Raw genomic sequence first — 16,220 nt, 5'->3', positions numbered from 1 at the left:
ATAAAAGCAGACACATAGACCAATGGAACAGAATAGGGAACCCAGAAATAAGTTCACACATCTGTAGTGAACTTATCTTTGACAAAATTGTCAAGAACATACAGTGGGGAAAGGACAGTCTCTTCAATAAATGGTGGTGGGAAAACTGAATATCCATATGCAGAAGAATGAAACTAGACCCTCATCTCTTGCCATATAAAATAAAGTCAAAATGAATTAAAGAATTAGGTCTAAGACACAAAGATATGAAACTACTAAAAGAAAATATTGGTGATATGCTACAGGACATGGTCTGGCCGAGGACCTGAGTAATATCCCCAAAGCACAGGAAACCATAGCAAACTCAGACAAATGGGATCACATCAACCTAAAAAGCATCTGCATGGCAAAGGAAACAATCAACAAAGCTAAGAGAGAAGCCACAGAATGGGAGGGTATATTTGAAAACTACCCATCTAGCTAGGGATTAATAACTACAATCTATGTGGAGGTCCAGCAACGCAATAGGAAAAAAGCAGTTAACACATTTAAAAAATAGGAAAAGATCTGAATAGACATTTCTCAAAAGAACACATGCAAGTGGCCAACAAGTATATGAAAAAATGAATAAGGATTCTTGTCCCCAGAGTATGTTTTTATCTGCTTTGTCAAAGATTAGATGGCTATATGAGGATGGTTTTATATTTGGATTTTCTGTTCTGTTCCATTGGTCTGTGTCCCTGCACTTGTGCCAATACCAAGCAGTTTTAAGAACCACAGCCTTGTAGTATAGTTTGAAGTCTGGCAAATTAATACCTTGGATAGCCACATGTAGAAGACTGAAACAGGACCCACAGCTTTCACCTCTCACAAAAATCAAATCACAGTGGATAACAGACTTAAACCTTAGGTGTGAAACAATTAGAATTCTAGAAGAAAATGTAGGAAAGACTCTTACAGACATTGGCCTAGGCAAAGAATTTATGAAGACCCCTAAGGCAATCACAGCAATAACAAAAATAAATGAATGGGACCTGATTAAATTAAAAAGCTTCTGCACAGCCAAAGAAACAGTCACAATAATAAATAGACAACCTACAGAATGGGAAAAAATTTTCACATACTACACATCAGATAAAGGACTGATAACAAGAATCTATTTAGAACTCAGGAAAATCAGTAAGAATAAATCAAACAACCCTATCAAAAAGTGGGCAAACTACATGAATAGAAATTTTTCAAAAGAAGACATAAAAATGGCTAACAAACATATGAAAAAATGCTCAACATCCCTAATCATCAGGGAAATGCAAATCAAAACCACAATGAGATATCACTTAACTCCAGTGAGAATGGCCTTTATCAAAAAGTCCCAAAACAACACATGTTGGCGTGGATGTGGAGAGACAGGAACACTCATACACTGCTGGTGGGACTGCAAACTAGTGCAACGCCTGTGGAAAGCATTATGGAGATACCTTAAACAGATTCAAGTAGACCTACCATCGATCCAGCAATCCCATTATTGAGCATCTACCCAAAGGAACAAAAGTCATTCTATGACAAAGACACCTGTACCCGAATGTTTATAGCAGCACAATTCACAATTGCAAAGATGTGGAAACAACCCAAATGCCCATCAATTAATGAATGGATTAGTAAATTGTGGTATATGTATACCACACTCAGCTATAAGAAATAACGGTGGTATAGAATCCCTTTTGTTCTCCTGGAGAGAGTTGGAACCCATTCTATTAAGTGAAGTATCCCAAGAATGGAAAAATAAGCATCACATGTACTCACCAGCAAATTGGTTTCCCTGATCATCACCTAAATGCACATTTGGGAATGACACCAATTGGATATCAGACTGAGGTGGGGGGGTGGGGGGAGGGGATGGGTGTATACCTACATGATGAGTGCGTTGTGCACCATCTGGGGAATGGCCACGCTTGAATGTGTTGACTTGGGGGGATGCGGGTGGGGGAGGGGATGGGGGTAAAACTACATGATGAGTGCAATGCGCCCTGTCTGGGGAATGGACACGCTTGAAGCTCTGACTCAGGGGGATGGGTGGTACATGGGCAATATATATAACCTGAACTTTTGTACCCCCATAATAAGCTGAAATAAAAAAATTTAAAAAAATGCTCAACATTGTTAGTCATCAGAGAAATGGAAATCAAAACTACATCGAGATATCATCTCACAATAGTTAAAATGGCTTTATCAAAAAGACAGGTAATAACAAATTCTGCTGAGGATGTGGAGAAGGGGGACCCATTGTACATATTGGTGGGAATGTAAATTAGTGCAACCAATATGGAGAACCGTATGGAGGTTCCTCAAAAAACAAAAAATAGAAGTGCCATATGACTCAGAAATCCCACTGCTATGTATATATCCAAATGATGGGAATTCAGTATATCAAAAGATATCTGCATCCTATGTTCGTTGCAGTACTATTCACAATAGCCAAGATATGGAATCAACCTAAGCACCCAAAAATGGATGAAAGGATAAAGAAATGTGATACATATACACAATGGAATATTATGTAGCCACAGAAAAGAATGAAATCCTGCATTTCCAACATCATGGAAAGAAGTGGAGAACACCATATTAAAGGAAATAAGCTAAGCACAGATAGACAAATCTCACATGTTCTCACTCATTTGTGGGAGCTAAATGCTAAAAACCATTGATTTCCTGGAGACAGAAAGTGGAATGACGGTTACCAGACTGGGAAGGGGAGCAGGGAGTGGAGAGGAATAAAATTAGAAGCCTCAGCCCTGAATGCAGAGATGGGAAAACTGAAAATGGCTCCCCTGGCTACATAAATCACAAAAGGATTTTATAGGAGCTGTCTTGGATCTCTTATGAGATCACTTAAAGACTTCTTTTTTCCAGTGACCCAATCAAATACGGATTTTCAGACCTCATTTCTTTGCCCCCCACTATACTTGGAGTGATTCTCCTTCCCGTTTTCCTCAGTACATCTTTCTGCAGTCAGTCTCTGCCAAATTCACTAGGAAGTTTTCCCTGTTTACAGATAAGGGTTTATTTAATGTCAAACATTAAGGGGGTGCAAATGTTTTTGTTAAATGGATACCTTGTATAATGCTTAAGTCAGGGCTTTTAGTGTCCCTGACACCAGAACAGTGCTTATTGTATGCAATAGGTAAGTTTTTAACCCTCATTCCCTTCTCACCCACTCTGATTTTGTTGCCAATGTCCTTTATATCTTTTTCTGCCCGTTATCCTAAGTGAGGTATCCCAGGAATGGAAAAACATATAAGGTTTAATCATACTAACTTTTGTATATAAATGTCTATCTTTTAAATGAGTGCCAGGAAATGATTCTCAAATTGGAGTAAAGTACAATCCCTTGCTAAATAAAAATAAACTCAATTGAATTCTAGTGTTGATATGTTATTCATGAATTAACATTTTATATTTAACAAAATCTTAAAAGTAAAGTCTTGAGGAGACACAATACATGTGGAATTACAATGTATGTCCAAATTACTCTATGCCTGGTACAGTATAAATGTTTATGCTCCCCTACAAATTCATATGTTGAAATTCTAACCCCTGAGGTAATGGTATTAGGAGGTAATTACAGCCCTCATAAAATAAGCCCCAGAGAGATCCTTTCCCTTTAAACCAGGCAAGGTTATAGCAAGAAGACTTCAGCCTGTGAACTGGGAAGGGTCCTTCACAAGACAGAGTCGGCTGGCACATTGAAATCGGACTTCCCAGCTCCAGAACTTTAAGAAATAAAAATATCTGTTGTTTATAAGATACCTGGTTTATGTTATTTTGTTATAGCATCCCAAAATGGGCTAAAACAATGCCTATTGCATACAAAAGCATTTTGAGAGCTTTTCCAATAGGTTTTGTCTGAATTCTCCAGCTTTTATTGGAGTTTGAGGGTCGACGAATGGAGGTAGATATCTCCAGAGAGGCAGATTTCTAGAGTAGCATATTCTGGGATCATCCTCTCTGATCTTCAGGTTGGAAAGAAAACAACTTTGATTCTGTGAGTGTCCAGAGTCATGTGGATTAGCTTTTATGATCACATTCATAAGGGACTAGAGTAAAATCTAAAAAGAAATGGTGTACACACATACACACACACATTCATTCTGTCATTAATCAGTACATTTCTTTGTGAAGAAAAACTTATACAGAAAACAAAGTTACCATACAATGATGGCCAGATATGGATAGAATTCAAGTAAGGGCCATTATAGATTGGTTAAAATGATTATGAGCTTTAAGCCATCATAGTCTGATGCAATCTTCTCAGAATAAGGTGTATATATACATGTGTATTTATACACACACACATGCACACATATATATCTACATGCATGTCTTGATTGCTTATTTCCTGACAGGAATATTTTCTTTTTTCAGTACTTGCAACAAAACTAAACAGTTAAGGAAACAGGCATTAGAATCCTCATATGTTATTTATCAACCGATATCATACTTTGTTACACCATAATTTTTTCATGGCATTTTTTACTTCTGCATTCCTCAGTGTATAGATCAGAGGGTTGAGTAAGGGTGTGCCAATTGTATAAAACACAGCCACCATCTTGTCTATTGGAAAAGTTGTTGGTGGGCGTGTGTATATAAATATACATGGACCGAAAAATAGGACAACAACAATAAAGTGGGAAGTGCATGTGGAAAGTGCTTTTCGCCTTCCTTCTGCACTGTGGTTTCTCAGAGAGTATAAGATGACTATATAGGAGATTAGCAGAATTATGAAACTCACCATGCATATGGCCCCACTATTAGACACAATTAGTAAATTTATCACATAAGTGTCCATGCAGGCAAGTTTCAACAAGGGCTGCAAATCACAGAAATAGTGATCAATCACATTTGGGCCACAGAAGGGCAATCTCAAAGCCAGGAAAATCTGTGCTGAAGAATGAATACAAGACCCTACCCAGGCCAAAATCACCAATATACAACAGACATGCCGACTCATAATGGTTGTGTATCTCAGAGGCTTACAAATAGCTGCATAGCGATCAAAGGCCATGAGAATGAGCACAAAGATCTCCATGCATCCAAAGAAATGGGCTGCAAAGACCTGAGTCATGCACTCATTGTAGGAAATGATCTTCTTCTGAGAAAGGGCATCCACAATCAACCTGGGGGCTGTGGTAGTCGAGAAGCAAGCATCAGCAAGAGACAGGTAGAATAGAAAAAAGTACATGGGACTCCCAAGGGTCTGGCTTGTTTTAATAGTCACCATGATGAGAAAGTTCCCCAACAGAGTTGCAAGGTAAAGAATCAAGAAGATCCCAAATATTACTTTCTGCTTTCCAGCATCCTGTGACAACCCAAACAGAATGAATTCAGTCACACTGTTATTCCTCATTGTATTAGCATCTGTAGGTAGGCTGCAGTGGAAAACCTGCAGAGAGAAGGAAAGAAATGACATTTTGGGGCAATCAGTTGCCTGACCTCTGATTTCCCTGGTTCTTTTCCATGTCTGTTACTTCCAACTGCCTTTGTGGTCAGCCAGAATCGCCTATGAATCTTTGTAATTCTGCAGATGCCCAGGCATCTCCAGAACTTATCTGTTAACTCAGAAACTCAATGGATTGGACCCAAGCTTTTGACTTTGGGGAGTAAGAAATAAATTTTCTTCAAAAATGTTGACTCTTATCTAGATTGAGAACTACAGAACTTATTCTTTCTTTGGACAGGTGACTTTGAAACCTAGCTTTCACATATGAAAAATGGTGTTGGGCCTAAGAATACTGCGTCATAGAAATGCCCCCTGTATTTCTGGAGACAAGATTTGATTTCAGAAGTCACATAAGGCTTTGCCTTAAAGAAAAAAGAAATGTGTTGGTTCAAAAGCTGCCTCGTTTCAGGAGGGCGTCTCCTTGGTCAGTAAAAGCTGCACTTCAAATAGACAGCTATAAACTGGGCCTATGGTTCTCACCTGTTTTGAAAGACAAGGCAGGCCTCTTCCTAGAGCCATGGGTTGCCAGAGCTGGCAAGGACCCCCGGAGATGAGAGCTGATCAGAGAGATATGCTAATGCCCAAGCCGAGCCCAGAAGGAGCCATGCGGTTAAAGTAATTAATACAAAGCACAGCTCATGTTGACTTATGAAATCATCTCTGTCTCCAAGAACACAATCACCGGAGCCAAGATGTCTCTCTTTTTTGAAGTAATAGCCTTATCAGAAAACTTAGAAGTTTGCCCCAAGAAGATTTTACAACTCATTGTTCCCCTAGTTAGAGTTAGTTAAAGGATCTGTAGTAGCCTTTTAGAAGACTTTGACCCTAAAGCAAACTGCCTGTTAGTATGTGAATTCCGTTGCCCTTGGCAACGGGAGCCTGTATCTACCCTATATAATACCTGTGTGGATTTTCAGTTTGGGAGATATTTCTAGCGGGAGGAAATATCCCCATCCGGATACCCTCCTTTTATCTATTTTCATAAACCTTTACTTTGTAAACTATATCTTTGGCTCTGTGCATTATTATTATTATTTCTGTTTCCTACTATTTTTTCATCCTTTGCGATGACCCCTGCCTGAGAAACCTGATCGGAAGAAAAAACCTCTTTGCTGGGAGCGTAGTAGCTAACTCCCTGCAAACTGGCGTGGTCAACTTAGAGACCTGATCCAAAGAAAGAGATAAAAACCCCCCTTTTGCGGGGAGCGTAGCTAACTCCCCGCAAAATGGCATGCCGAAATGTGCCCTAACTTATTCTGAATTTTCAGGAGAATTAAAAAAGATTTTATACCCTCACATATACACATATTTCTTGTATTATGTATCTTATCTCTATACTTTGCAATCTGAAAAAGACTATTCCAATATAATTAAGCACCAGTATTGTTGCAGAATCCCTCCGAAGAACATCTTCCCCATTCAGGGCACTCATTTTTGTGTCCATTATACCTGACCCCTTCAGTATATTGGATGAAATATGCTTTACAAAGAATCTACTTTGACAACCATTCACTTATGCCTCTTGTATTCAAGATGTCAGCTCACCGATGGTCATGTTATAACAGATGTCTGGATAATATCTTGAAATTGGCATAATTGAAAGAAACTACTCTTTACCCTCTTCACTGTACTCTTAAACTTATCCCATTAAAATATTGGGCTTCTCTGCCTATGAATTTGACCTGACATAAAATTTGTACATGACTGGGACCTAAGCAGAGATTTTTTTCAATCATATATGTGGCTACTTACATATACATCCTGAATTCCTTAGGATACTTTTTCTAAAAACATTATTTGAAAAAAATTCCATAATCTCAATGTATAATTTTATGATTTTTCTATTTCAAGTCCTAGTTCATCACATATATGGTTTATATGATTGAAATCATCATATAATACCATTTTGTATCCTGATCTTGACAGAATTGTTAGAATTATTCTCACGTTGTTATCCTCTCCACAGTTTGTCAATTTAGTGGTATAATATATAAATTTTTATAAGAAATATTTATGTGACCATTTGTCCATTAAGACATTAATGTTGCTTCATCTTTTCACTCTCATACATCAACTCTGCAAACAATTTAGAATAATTTCCTAGATGCAATATTGTTATCCAAATGCTAAAGATTATCATTGTTGTTAAGTATTAAAATTATTTTCATTAATTTGTACTCATTTATTATCTATATATTTATTATAAAATAATTTATGATCTTGATGAAATATTCAAAATAAACAGGAAAACATGAAAATAAACATTAAAATCTCCCTTCAGATGATTTGAATATATAATCTTACTCTTCAGAATATACTCTTAGTTTTTGTATGTACGTCCAGAAGTATTTATAAGTATATTTGCAAATGTGGGTATAATATCTCTATGGCCTTATTTTACATGTACAAGTATGGCTAGTGTTTTGGTGTTGATGATTGGTCAGAAAAGTTGAGGCACAGGCAATAAAATTATGACTACCATACTAGATTAATAGGACTAAATTTATATTTTATTATATTAATATAAACTTTATCAACCAAATTTTACATTTTTTTAAAAGTACTGCCCTTCTGATCATCTTTAATTTTTTTGGAGCCCATCTTTTGGAATCTTGATATTTTAGTAAAATGGATATTAATCTAGCCAAATAATTATATTTTTAATTTAGAATTGTGATTTGGCTTTTTCTCTGTTATTATTTCTCTTTTTCTGCGACCTTTTTCCTTTTTATATATTTCAATCTGTCAATTTTCCCATTTTAATTAGTCCCTTGTTTAAAAAACTATAATATTCTCTACCTTTCTATAATCCCATAATTATCTTTTACTTCAAATATTCAATAAAATTGCCTGGAGTTAAAATTATTAATCAATTAATTAAAATTATATTGTAAAAATTATTGTGAGAAAATGGAAAAATGCTCCCTTTTGTAACAACTTACATGAATTTTAAGAAAATTGTAGAAAAGATGTAAGGCATTACAAAATTATGTAGAGACAAACTATAAATTTAATTAAAGAGAGTTTGGTTCTCAACCAGGTTCTCAGAGATGCAAACACTGATACTAGAGTCCAGAGATGTGTTGGTTTATCACAGTGATCAGTGCAGAGTCTGAAGCCACACTGCCTGGACTCAAACCCCACCTCATTGCCCATCAGTAGTCTGACATTCACAAGTCTCTTGATATTCACAGGTAAAACATAAATAATAAAATGATCTACCTTTTCATGTTGCTATGAAGGTTAGATAATTCAGTATGTGCAAAGTATATAGAAAATGAGGCTATGCACTGTGTGTAATTGTTGTAGCTATATTATTATCATGGTTATTCATGCTGGCTTTCCAACAGATACCTTCCACTTTTCAAAAAGGTCAATTTAAATTATTTATTTACCCATAATACAGCTACACAACTAACTGTTTTAAAACATTAAATTCCTTTGCCGAGTGGCTGAAATTATATCAGCACTGTGGATAATACTAGTTTTTTTTATAGTGATTAGAAGCTAGGAATGACAGTACCCAATATCTTTAATAAATATAAAAAAACAAAATGCATAAAAGTGCATAATGTCTTGAACATATGGGACCCAGGATGAGAGAAAAAGAGAAATAAAATAAGTCTTGCTTGTCAAAATGGTTGGGACCCAGACATATGAAAATCAGACCAGTGAGGGCACTTAGAATGAGAGAAAGGAGACCAAGTTTTAATGGAAGTCAGAAAGAAAGGGAGTTACCAGGCAAATAGAAGATCCATATGCAACTTCTAGTTAGTCAGACTCCACAGTCATTCTAGAAAAGCTTGAATTAGTCAGTTGTCCTCCCTTCCAAAGGCCATGAAAACCAAGTTGTGAGGTTTTAGTAACTTTTCATGGGCAAAGTATAAAATCTAGAGCCATAAAAATATGAAAGCATCTTTAAGATTTATTTATCACCTAAGAACAAAAATTACTCAGAATTGTTTAATGGAATGTTGTCTTTTAAAAACTAAATTGAGTACAACTGGATTAGAACCTATTGTAGTGAAGAGCCTACCTCCTTTAAGATGCCAGAGTCCCCACACTGAAGACATCAGTCTTTCTGTTCCCTGCACCTAGAAACTCAGTGGGAAGTAAACACCCCTGTGGTGCCTGCAGGCTTCCCAAACAGGACGCTTCAGAAGCTTGAGACTGGCCGCTTCCTTTCTGAGACAGGATCAAAAGCCACCACTCTCAACTACTCCCTGTGAAGGATGGAAAAATGTGGGTAATAGCAAAGTTAAACATCTTCCCTCTGGTGTAATAGGATCATGTTTATATTCCCATGGCATACAACATAATTCATTTTGCACAATATTTACTACTCATCAAGTTATAAATAAAATGTCTCCCACAATTCAGTGGAAGAAAAGTAACATCTCACGTTGGGTGAGATACCTAAGTGAATTTTCATTATGAGAATTATTAGCTCACATGTACCAAGATCCAGGATGAGATTTCATGAATGCCAATGTTACAAATGGCCAACCCTAGATTCCTTGAAGTGGATTCTCACAGACCTTATTTGGGATGGCTATTCTGTGTCTTTAAGCTGAAAGGAGGACTCAAATTCAGGTGTTTTCTCTTCTCACTTTTACTATCTTCTCCCCCTTTTTGCCTTGTTTCTAGCACTTGAAAAGGAAAATTGGGTATTTGGAAAACATGATCATTCATAAATAGAAAAAATGATTTCTCCAGTTTGCAAATGCAATGGCTGAGATGCTCACTGCACTTTTCAAAGCCTCGACTTGGTGCCCTCACTTGCCTTCCACTTGTCCTTCCAGTGCTCCAGCGATGCCTGACTTTTTCAGTGCCTTTTAAATACACCTAGACATCTCACTCCCTGAATATTCCATGTCTCACAGAGGCTGAATGACCTGTCCTCTGCTATAACCTCAACCCTCCGTTTCTACCTGTACACAGAGTACCCAGTTCAAGTACCAACTGCTCAGCCAAGCCTTCTCAGATTTCCCCAAAGAGTTCTCACTATTAATGGCCTTCCACTGTTAAAATGTGTGTGTGTGTGTGTGTGTGTGTGTGTGTGTGTGTGTGTGTTATTCAACCATGTGTTTCATATCTATACCCTTCTCTCACTTTTCCTTCATCATCTTTTGTCCATTTGATAGTACAATATCTCATAAGTCATGTTGGCGTGGCTCTACTTTGTACGTTTTAGACTAAGCTGGGAGGCAGAATTTACCAATGAGCAATTAGTGAGGATCCAAGACCGGAGCCCAAGCCTGTGTGATCCACAGCAATCTCTCTCTCACACCCCACCCACACTGCCATGCAGGCATCAGACTCCAACTATGCAGGTGGAGCCAGCATAAACCCAAGAAACCATAAACAGGTGAAGAAGGAAACCACTGACATGTTGAGTTCATGTCTTGACTACCAAATGGATGCTGTCTTCAGGATGTGTCAAAGACAAAAGAATTTTATATGCATATTTGAGTAGTAATAGCGAGTAGGAGATAGAAAGGTTAGAATAATAGGAGGATTTTGAGCCAAAAGGAAACAGGAAATGTTACCGTGAGCAAGAGTCAGAGAGAGAAAAGGAATCAGGAGACAAGACAGAGAAAAGCACATATACAGAAATGAGCTAAAAACCATGTTAGAGATAAAAATTAGTTTCTCCTAGGATTTCACTAAAAATTATTTCTTGCTCCTCTATCCATCTATTATTTCTTACCCCAACCCCACAAAGATGACATAGTAAGCAGATGACATCTAAGGTCATGGACAGTCAACATGACCATCGTCAGTATCAACACATCCTGATTATGTATAATCAGCATGCATCCCTACCCTTGTCCTGACTTTAAACTTGGCAAGTAAGGAGTCTCCACGTATTGGATACTATATCTCTGTACCCCTCACTGTGTCTTCTTTTTTTATCAGAATTGCCCTGAGTTACTTCTGCTTCAAGCAGAGGCTAGAGTAAGCTAGGGATTCCTGAGACATTAGAATGTTTTAATTACTGGGGGAAATATGTCCCTGGCACCTCAGGTTTCTCAGGAGACAGAACTAGATGACAGCTGCTCTAAGTTGTCCTGAGTTGTAGGCAAGAGAGAAGAAATAATTCAGTTGGGCTGGAAAACTTACCTTTTTTCTTGTAAAAAAAAAAAAAAAGAGAGAGAGAGAGAGAGAGAGATGACATCCCATAGAAAGCTCATAGTTTTCTCTTTTTCAGTTCTGATTTACTTTGAAGATAATCATGTGAAGTCTGTCTGCAAGGTGTGAATTTTACTTTAGGTTTGTTCACTCTGCTGCAGAAGCAATGGGGAGAGGAGATACTCCACAGACAGCCAACCTTTCCTAAAGAGGCCTGAATTAGACTCTCAAAATCAGTCTAAAATACCAGTAGAAAGTTTCTTACTTCTGCTTCTAGAACTTTCTAAAAAAAAATTCCACTATTCTGTATAGAAGGCCCCTACACAACCAAACAGCTCTATTAATGCAAAATATTCTATGGCAGAACATGTGAATTACACATGTATGTTTTCTCCATCAAATATTTATAGAAATTTCATAAAAGTTCACAAAGGCTCAGCTTCCAGAGGGAAAAAGACCACATCTATTCCCACCCAACCTTGAAGGATTTGCTAAGTGGGCTATTTAGCACAGTTAATCTAAGACCACAGCAAACCAGGGGCCAATTAATCCCAAGCAAGGCTGTCAACAGGCAGATTCTGTCCTCAGAGCCTGCCTCCCCTCCTCCCTGTGCTAAGGGACACCAATCACTACAGTGACCAGCTGCTCCCTCCAGGCATGCCCTCAGAGTCACATCCAGGCCTAGACTACTGAAAGTTACCTAAAGCTTTATCCTTTCGGCCAGATTTTTTTGAATGGCCCAGATAAAGACTCAAATAGATATTGATACCAATACAATTGAATTCTAAATCCATCATTTGTATTTCTATGACTTTAGGCAAGATTCTTAACTTCTCTTAATATCCTATTCTGGAAAATAATACCACTAAATATAATATTTAATAATAATGGTAATAAATCGTTAATACCAATCAATAATTATTATTAATGCTAATAATATTGATAAAATGCACTATAGATAATTACAATTTAAGTATCTAATAAAAATTTCTGCAGTTTCTATAATATTTTGAAATCAATAAATCAGTAAAGGAACGAAGGGAATAGAGAGAAAGGTAATGGAAAGAAAATAATGTTTGTTTTAACATCTTTTTATTTTAAATCTCCCTCTTAAGGTATAATTTACATAATGTACAATGCAGCATTTTAAAATGTATAGTTGGTGAATTTTGACAAATGTATACACCCATGTAAGTACTAGCACAATGGTGGGTATTTATCAATTTTATTTGTCTATTCAAAGATCTACATTTTGACTTCGTTTATGTTCTCTTCATTTTTACATTCCGAGTCTGCTTCTGTGCCTTCTGCTCTTTTATTATTTGATTTCATCACATGGTTCCTGCAGAGGACTACAAGGGAGAATGTGTTCCATTCCTCTCTCCTGCTTCTGATGATTTGTTGGCAATCTTTAGCTTGTAGATGAATCACCCAATCTCTCTGCCTCCCTCTTCATGTGACATTCTCCCTGTGTGCGTACTTTTCTCCTTCCCATTTTTATAAGAACACAGATATGTTGGATTAGCATTCACCCTAATAACCTCATCTTAACTTGATCATCTGAAAATTTTCTTTTATTTTCAAATGGGGTCACATTCAGAGGCACTGGGGGTTAGGATTTCAACATCTTTTGGGGGGATGCAATTCAATCCCTAACAATCCTATACAGCCCCTAAAATTCGAGAAAAAGTACTGCCTGAATCAGTCTGTCCAGATTTCCTCCAAAAGTTCTGCTGGTATTTCTTCCAGGCCCCACCTCCAGCAGGGACCCTCCACTGATGCAAAGCCCAGACTCTCCACCTCCGGCCCCTGTCAAGAATCAAGACATGTTCCCACAGCAAAACTGGCCACAGAATTCAACTCACTGCATTGAAGACCTTGTCTCTCTACTCTTATGCCTTTCAGCTTTGGTTTTCTCAGTAGGTCCCCAGTGCCTCATACAGGTGATTCCTATATTGTATCTGGTGTTTCTAGTTGTTCACGGCAAAAGTATTTTTGGCCATAAGTTATTGCACTGCATCGAGGGGAAGCCTATTTATGTATTTTTATTATGTTTCATTTATTAATTCAACACATATATACCATACGCATAATTCAACACATATATACCATATGCCAGACACTATTTTAGGCAGTGGAGTTTAGCAGTAAAGTTGTTTTTTTTTTTTTTTAATCATCTGACATTCAGGTCACAGTAAAGTTTTTGAGAAAGATAAAATCCTTACCCTTATATAAATCATTTTCTAGTGTATAAACAATAAAAAAATAAATAACTAAACCATATGACATGCTGGTTATGATAAGTATTAAGTAGAAAAAATAAACAGAAATGTAGGAATAGGAGTCACAAAATGTTAGTGGGTGAGATTTGCTATATGGTGAGATAGTCAGAAAATGCATTACTGAGAAGATACATTTGAATAATAAACCAAAGGAAATGAGAGTGTAAGACATACACATACCTGGAGGAAGAATAATTGAGACACACAGAATTATTTTTCATACTTTCTTAGGCAGGAGTGTATCTGGGGTCATGTAAAAAGTTGACAGGAACAATGGTTTGCATGTCACCATGCGTTAAAGAATTGTTAGAGTTGAGCAATGTTAGAAGGAAGCTGGAAACAATGGATATTGTTTGAAAATTAATGAGTATGAGATTGAGATTACAGAAAGATTTTAAATGATGGTAATGACAAGGCCTATGGTAGGACCATGGGAGTGAACAGCTGAGACAGATTAAAGTGTGAAATTCCTAGAAGGAAATTGGAAAATTGGTCAATTTAGGAGCCAGTATATTGGAAGGTTCATCTATGTGGATATTCAAATGTCCAAGAAGTATGGCAGAACCACTTTGACTGACAGTGAATCAGGAGCAGGCACCTTTAAGGTATGAGAGGAAATGACCCTGGAAGCAGTGAATGATTTTTATAAGGAAAAGTGGAGTCTGGCATGGTCAGATTGAGATTAGAAACTAGGAATAATCATGAACTGAAGCAGGGGTGTGAGCTGGAAGTAGCAATGAGAAGCAACCAGAACGAGGTCTCCTCTGCAGGCCTTCAGCATGAGAACTACAGAAGAAACATGCCTCACTTAAGTGGAAACATGGAGAGGAGAAAGAGCAAAGCAATAAAAGAAAGGAAATGTTCATATAAGAGATTGTTCACATCAGAGGATTCTGCTTATTATTGACCTGAGATCCAGAGGATCTAATGAAAGAAGATTTGGGGTATGTGGGGGGGGATGAGATTTATGATGAACACAGGAAAGTTATAGTGCTACAGGGACTCAAAACATAAACTTATACATTCTCTTAAAAAACTGGCAATCCCTAGAGAAAAATTCATGCAGCATCTTCAAATTCAGGGAACTCACAAAACTTCTGGATTTGCTATGGAATGTTTTGGAAGAGCATAATCCACTATACCGTTATCTGTGAATATAGAATTTTTTTACTGCTACTTAGAAAAGTACTTGGTGATAATATGTTGTCAATAAATGTCAGATTGGATTTATTTTGAGTGAAAAATATTACTGTGGATACTCCTGATGTCGGGTGCCTGCGACAGGGCTGATAATTGTCCACTAAAACCCATTCTCCCTCCTGTGCAGTAAGAGATGGGTACTTACCATGACAAGCCAGGTACAGCCCACTTTACTCAGCCCCTGTGCATCCAGGTGTAGCTCTGTCACTAAATTTTTGTACATTGAACATAAACAGAAGGGATATGTGTAACATACAGGGTAAAATCTAAAACGTTGCCTTCTGTGTTCCCCAAGTTTATTTGCCCTGTAAACTGAAAATAAAATCTTATGATCATGGACCACACTTATTAGAATGAATTTTATCATGCCTAGGTCAAATCAACACAGAAAATAATATGGAAAGCTAAAGCAATAACTGTTTTTGGGAGAATTTTGCAACATTCTGTTCATGAACCTAGTTGGAATGAAAAAGGCTAGCTACGTGTCTTTCAGTATTTGTATTTTCATTTGCTAAATTTCATATTTTCTTTTTTCCTTGTATATTATTAGCAGAGACCACAATGAGAAGTTGGGAGGTCAAATAATTAAAATCTGTTTGAATTTTAGTGTTTCATGGATCAGGTATGACTGTTGTTCACAACAATCTGGCCAGAATAATGTTTTATTTTGTAGTATGTCATGTCTTCAATTCACAGATTTATCAATTGATTGAGCCAATGATACCAGATCATCAATCTCTAGCTTATTATTAAGGATAAAGGAACTACTTAACAGTAAGAACCTCTACGTGAAGGGAAAAAGACATTAAGAAGCTGCCCTTTCTACAATGACAGACAGATGATGGACAAGCTGGGGAAGCAAGAAAAGCTCCCCAGCATGTCCAAGCCCCTGTTGCACACTTGGTCTATTGCAGTGCACACATTTACTCCAACAATGTTTTAGATCTTAATCTTAATCCATCATGGACTTCCCCATGTGAGATCACTTATATCTTACCTATACTCTGCCATATCTATTCTGAGAAAGAAAACTAATATCACACACACTTCTACTTTGGGATTGTTATGGAATATTAAGGGAAAAAGAAAAATATCACTTAGTGCTTTTGTCCATAATACTCAATTAATAG

General features: G+C 37.1%; 1 protein-coding gene across 1 annotated transcript; it reads right to left on the bottom strand.

The window, feature by feature from the left end:
• Positions 1-4,471: 4,471 nt before the first annotated feature.
• LOC123641785 (olfactory receptor 4C11-like) lies at positions 4,472-5,383 on the bottom strand. Its single transcript, XM_045556723.1, has one exon. It carries the CDS (start codon positions 5,381-5,383, stop codon positions 4,472-4,474), a length of 912 nt encoding a protein of 303 aa, XP_045412679.1.
• Positions 5,384-16,220: the final 10,837 nt, after the last annotated feature.

This window comes from Lemur catta, chromosome 7 (genome assembly GCF_020740605.2).
Source record: "Lemur catta isolate mLemCat1 chromosome 7, mLemCat1.pri, whole genome shotgun sequence".
Classification (NCBI taxonomy): domain Eukaryota; kingdom Metazoa; phylum Chordata; class Mammalia; order Primates; family Lemuridae; genus Lemur; species Lemur catta.
The sequence above is the reverse complement of the archived record's forward strand: the minus strand, read 5'-3'. Positions and strand labels throughout refer to the sequence as shown.

Bases quoted from the DNA above. Each gene is read 5' to 3' on its own strand.
- LOC123641785 (XM_045556723.1), bottom strand. From the start codon at position 5,383: ATGAGGAATAACAGTGTGACTGAATTCATTCTGTTTGGGTTGTCACAG.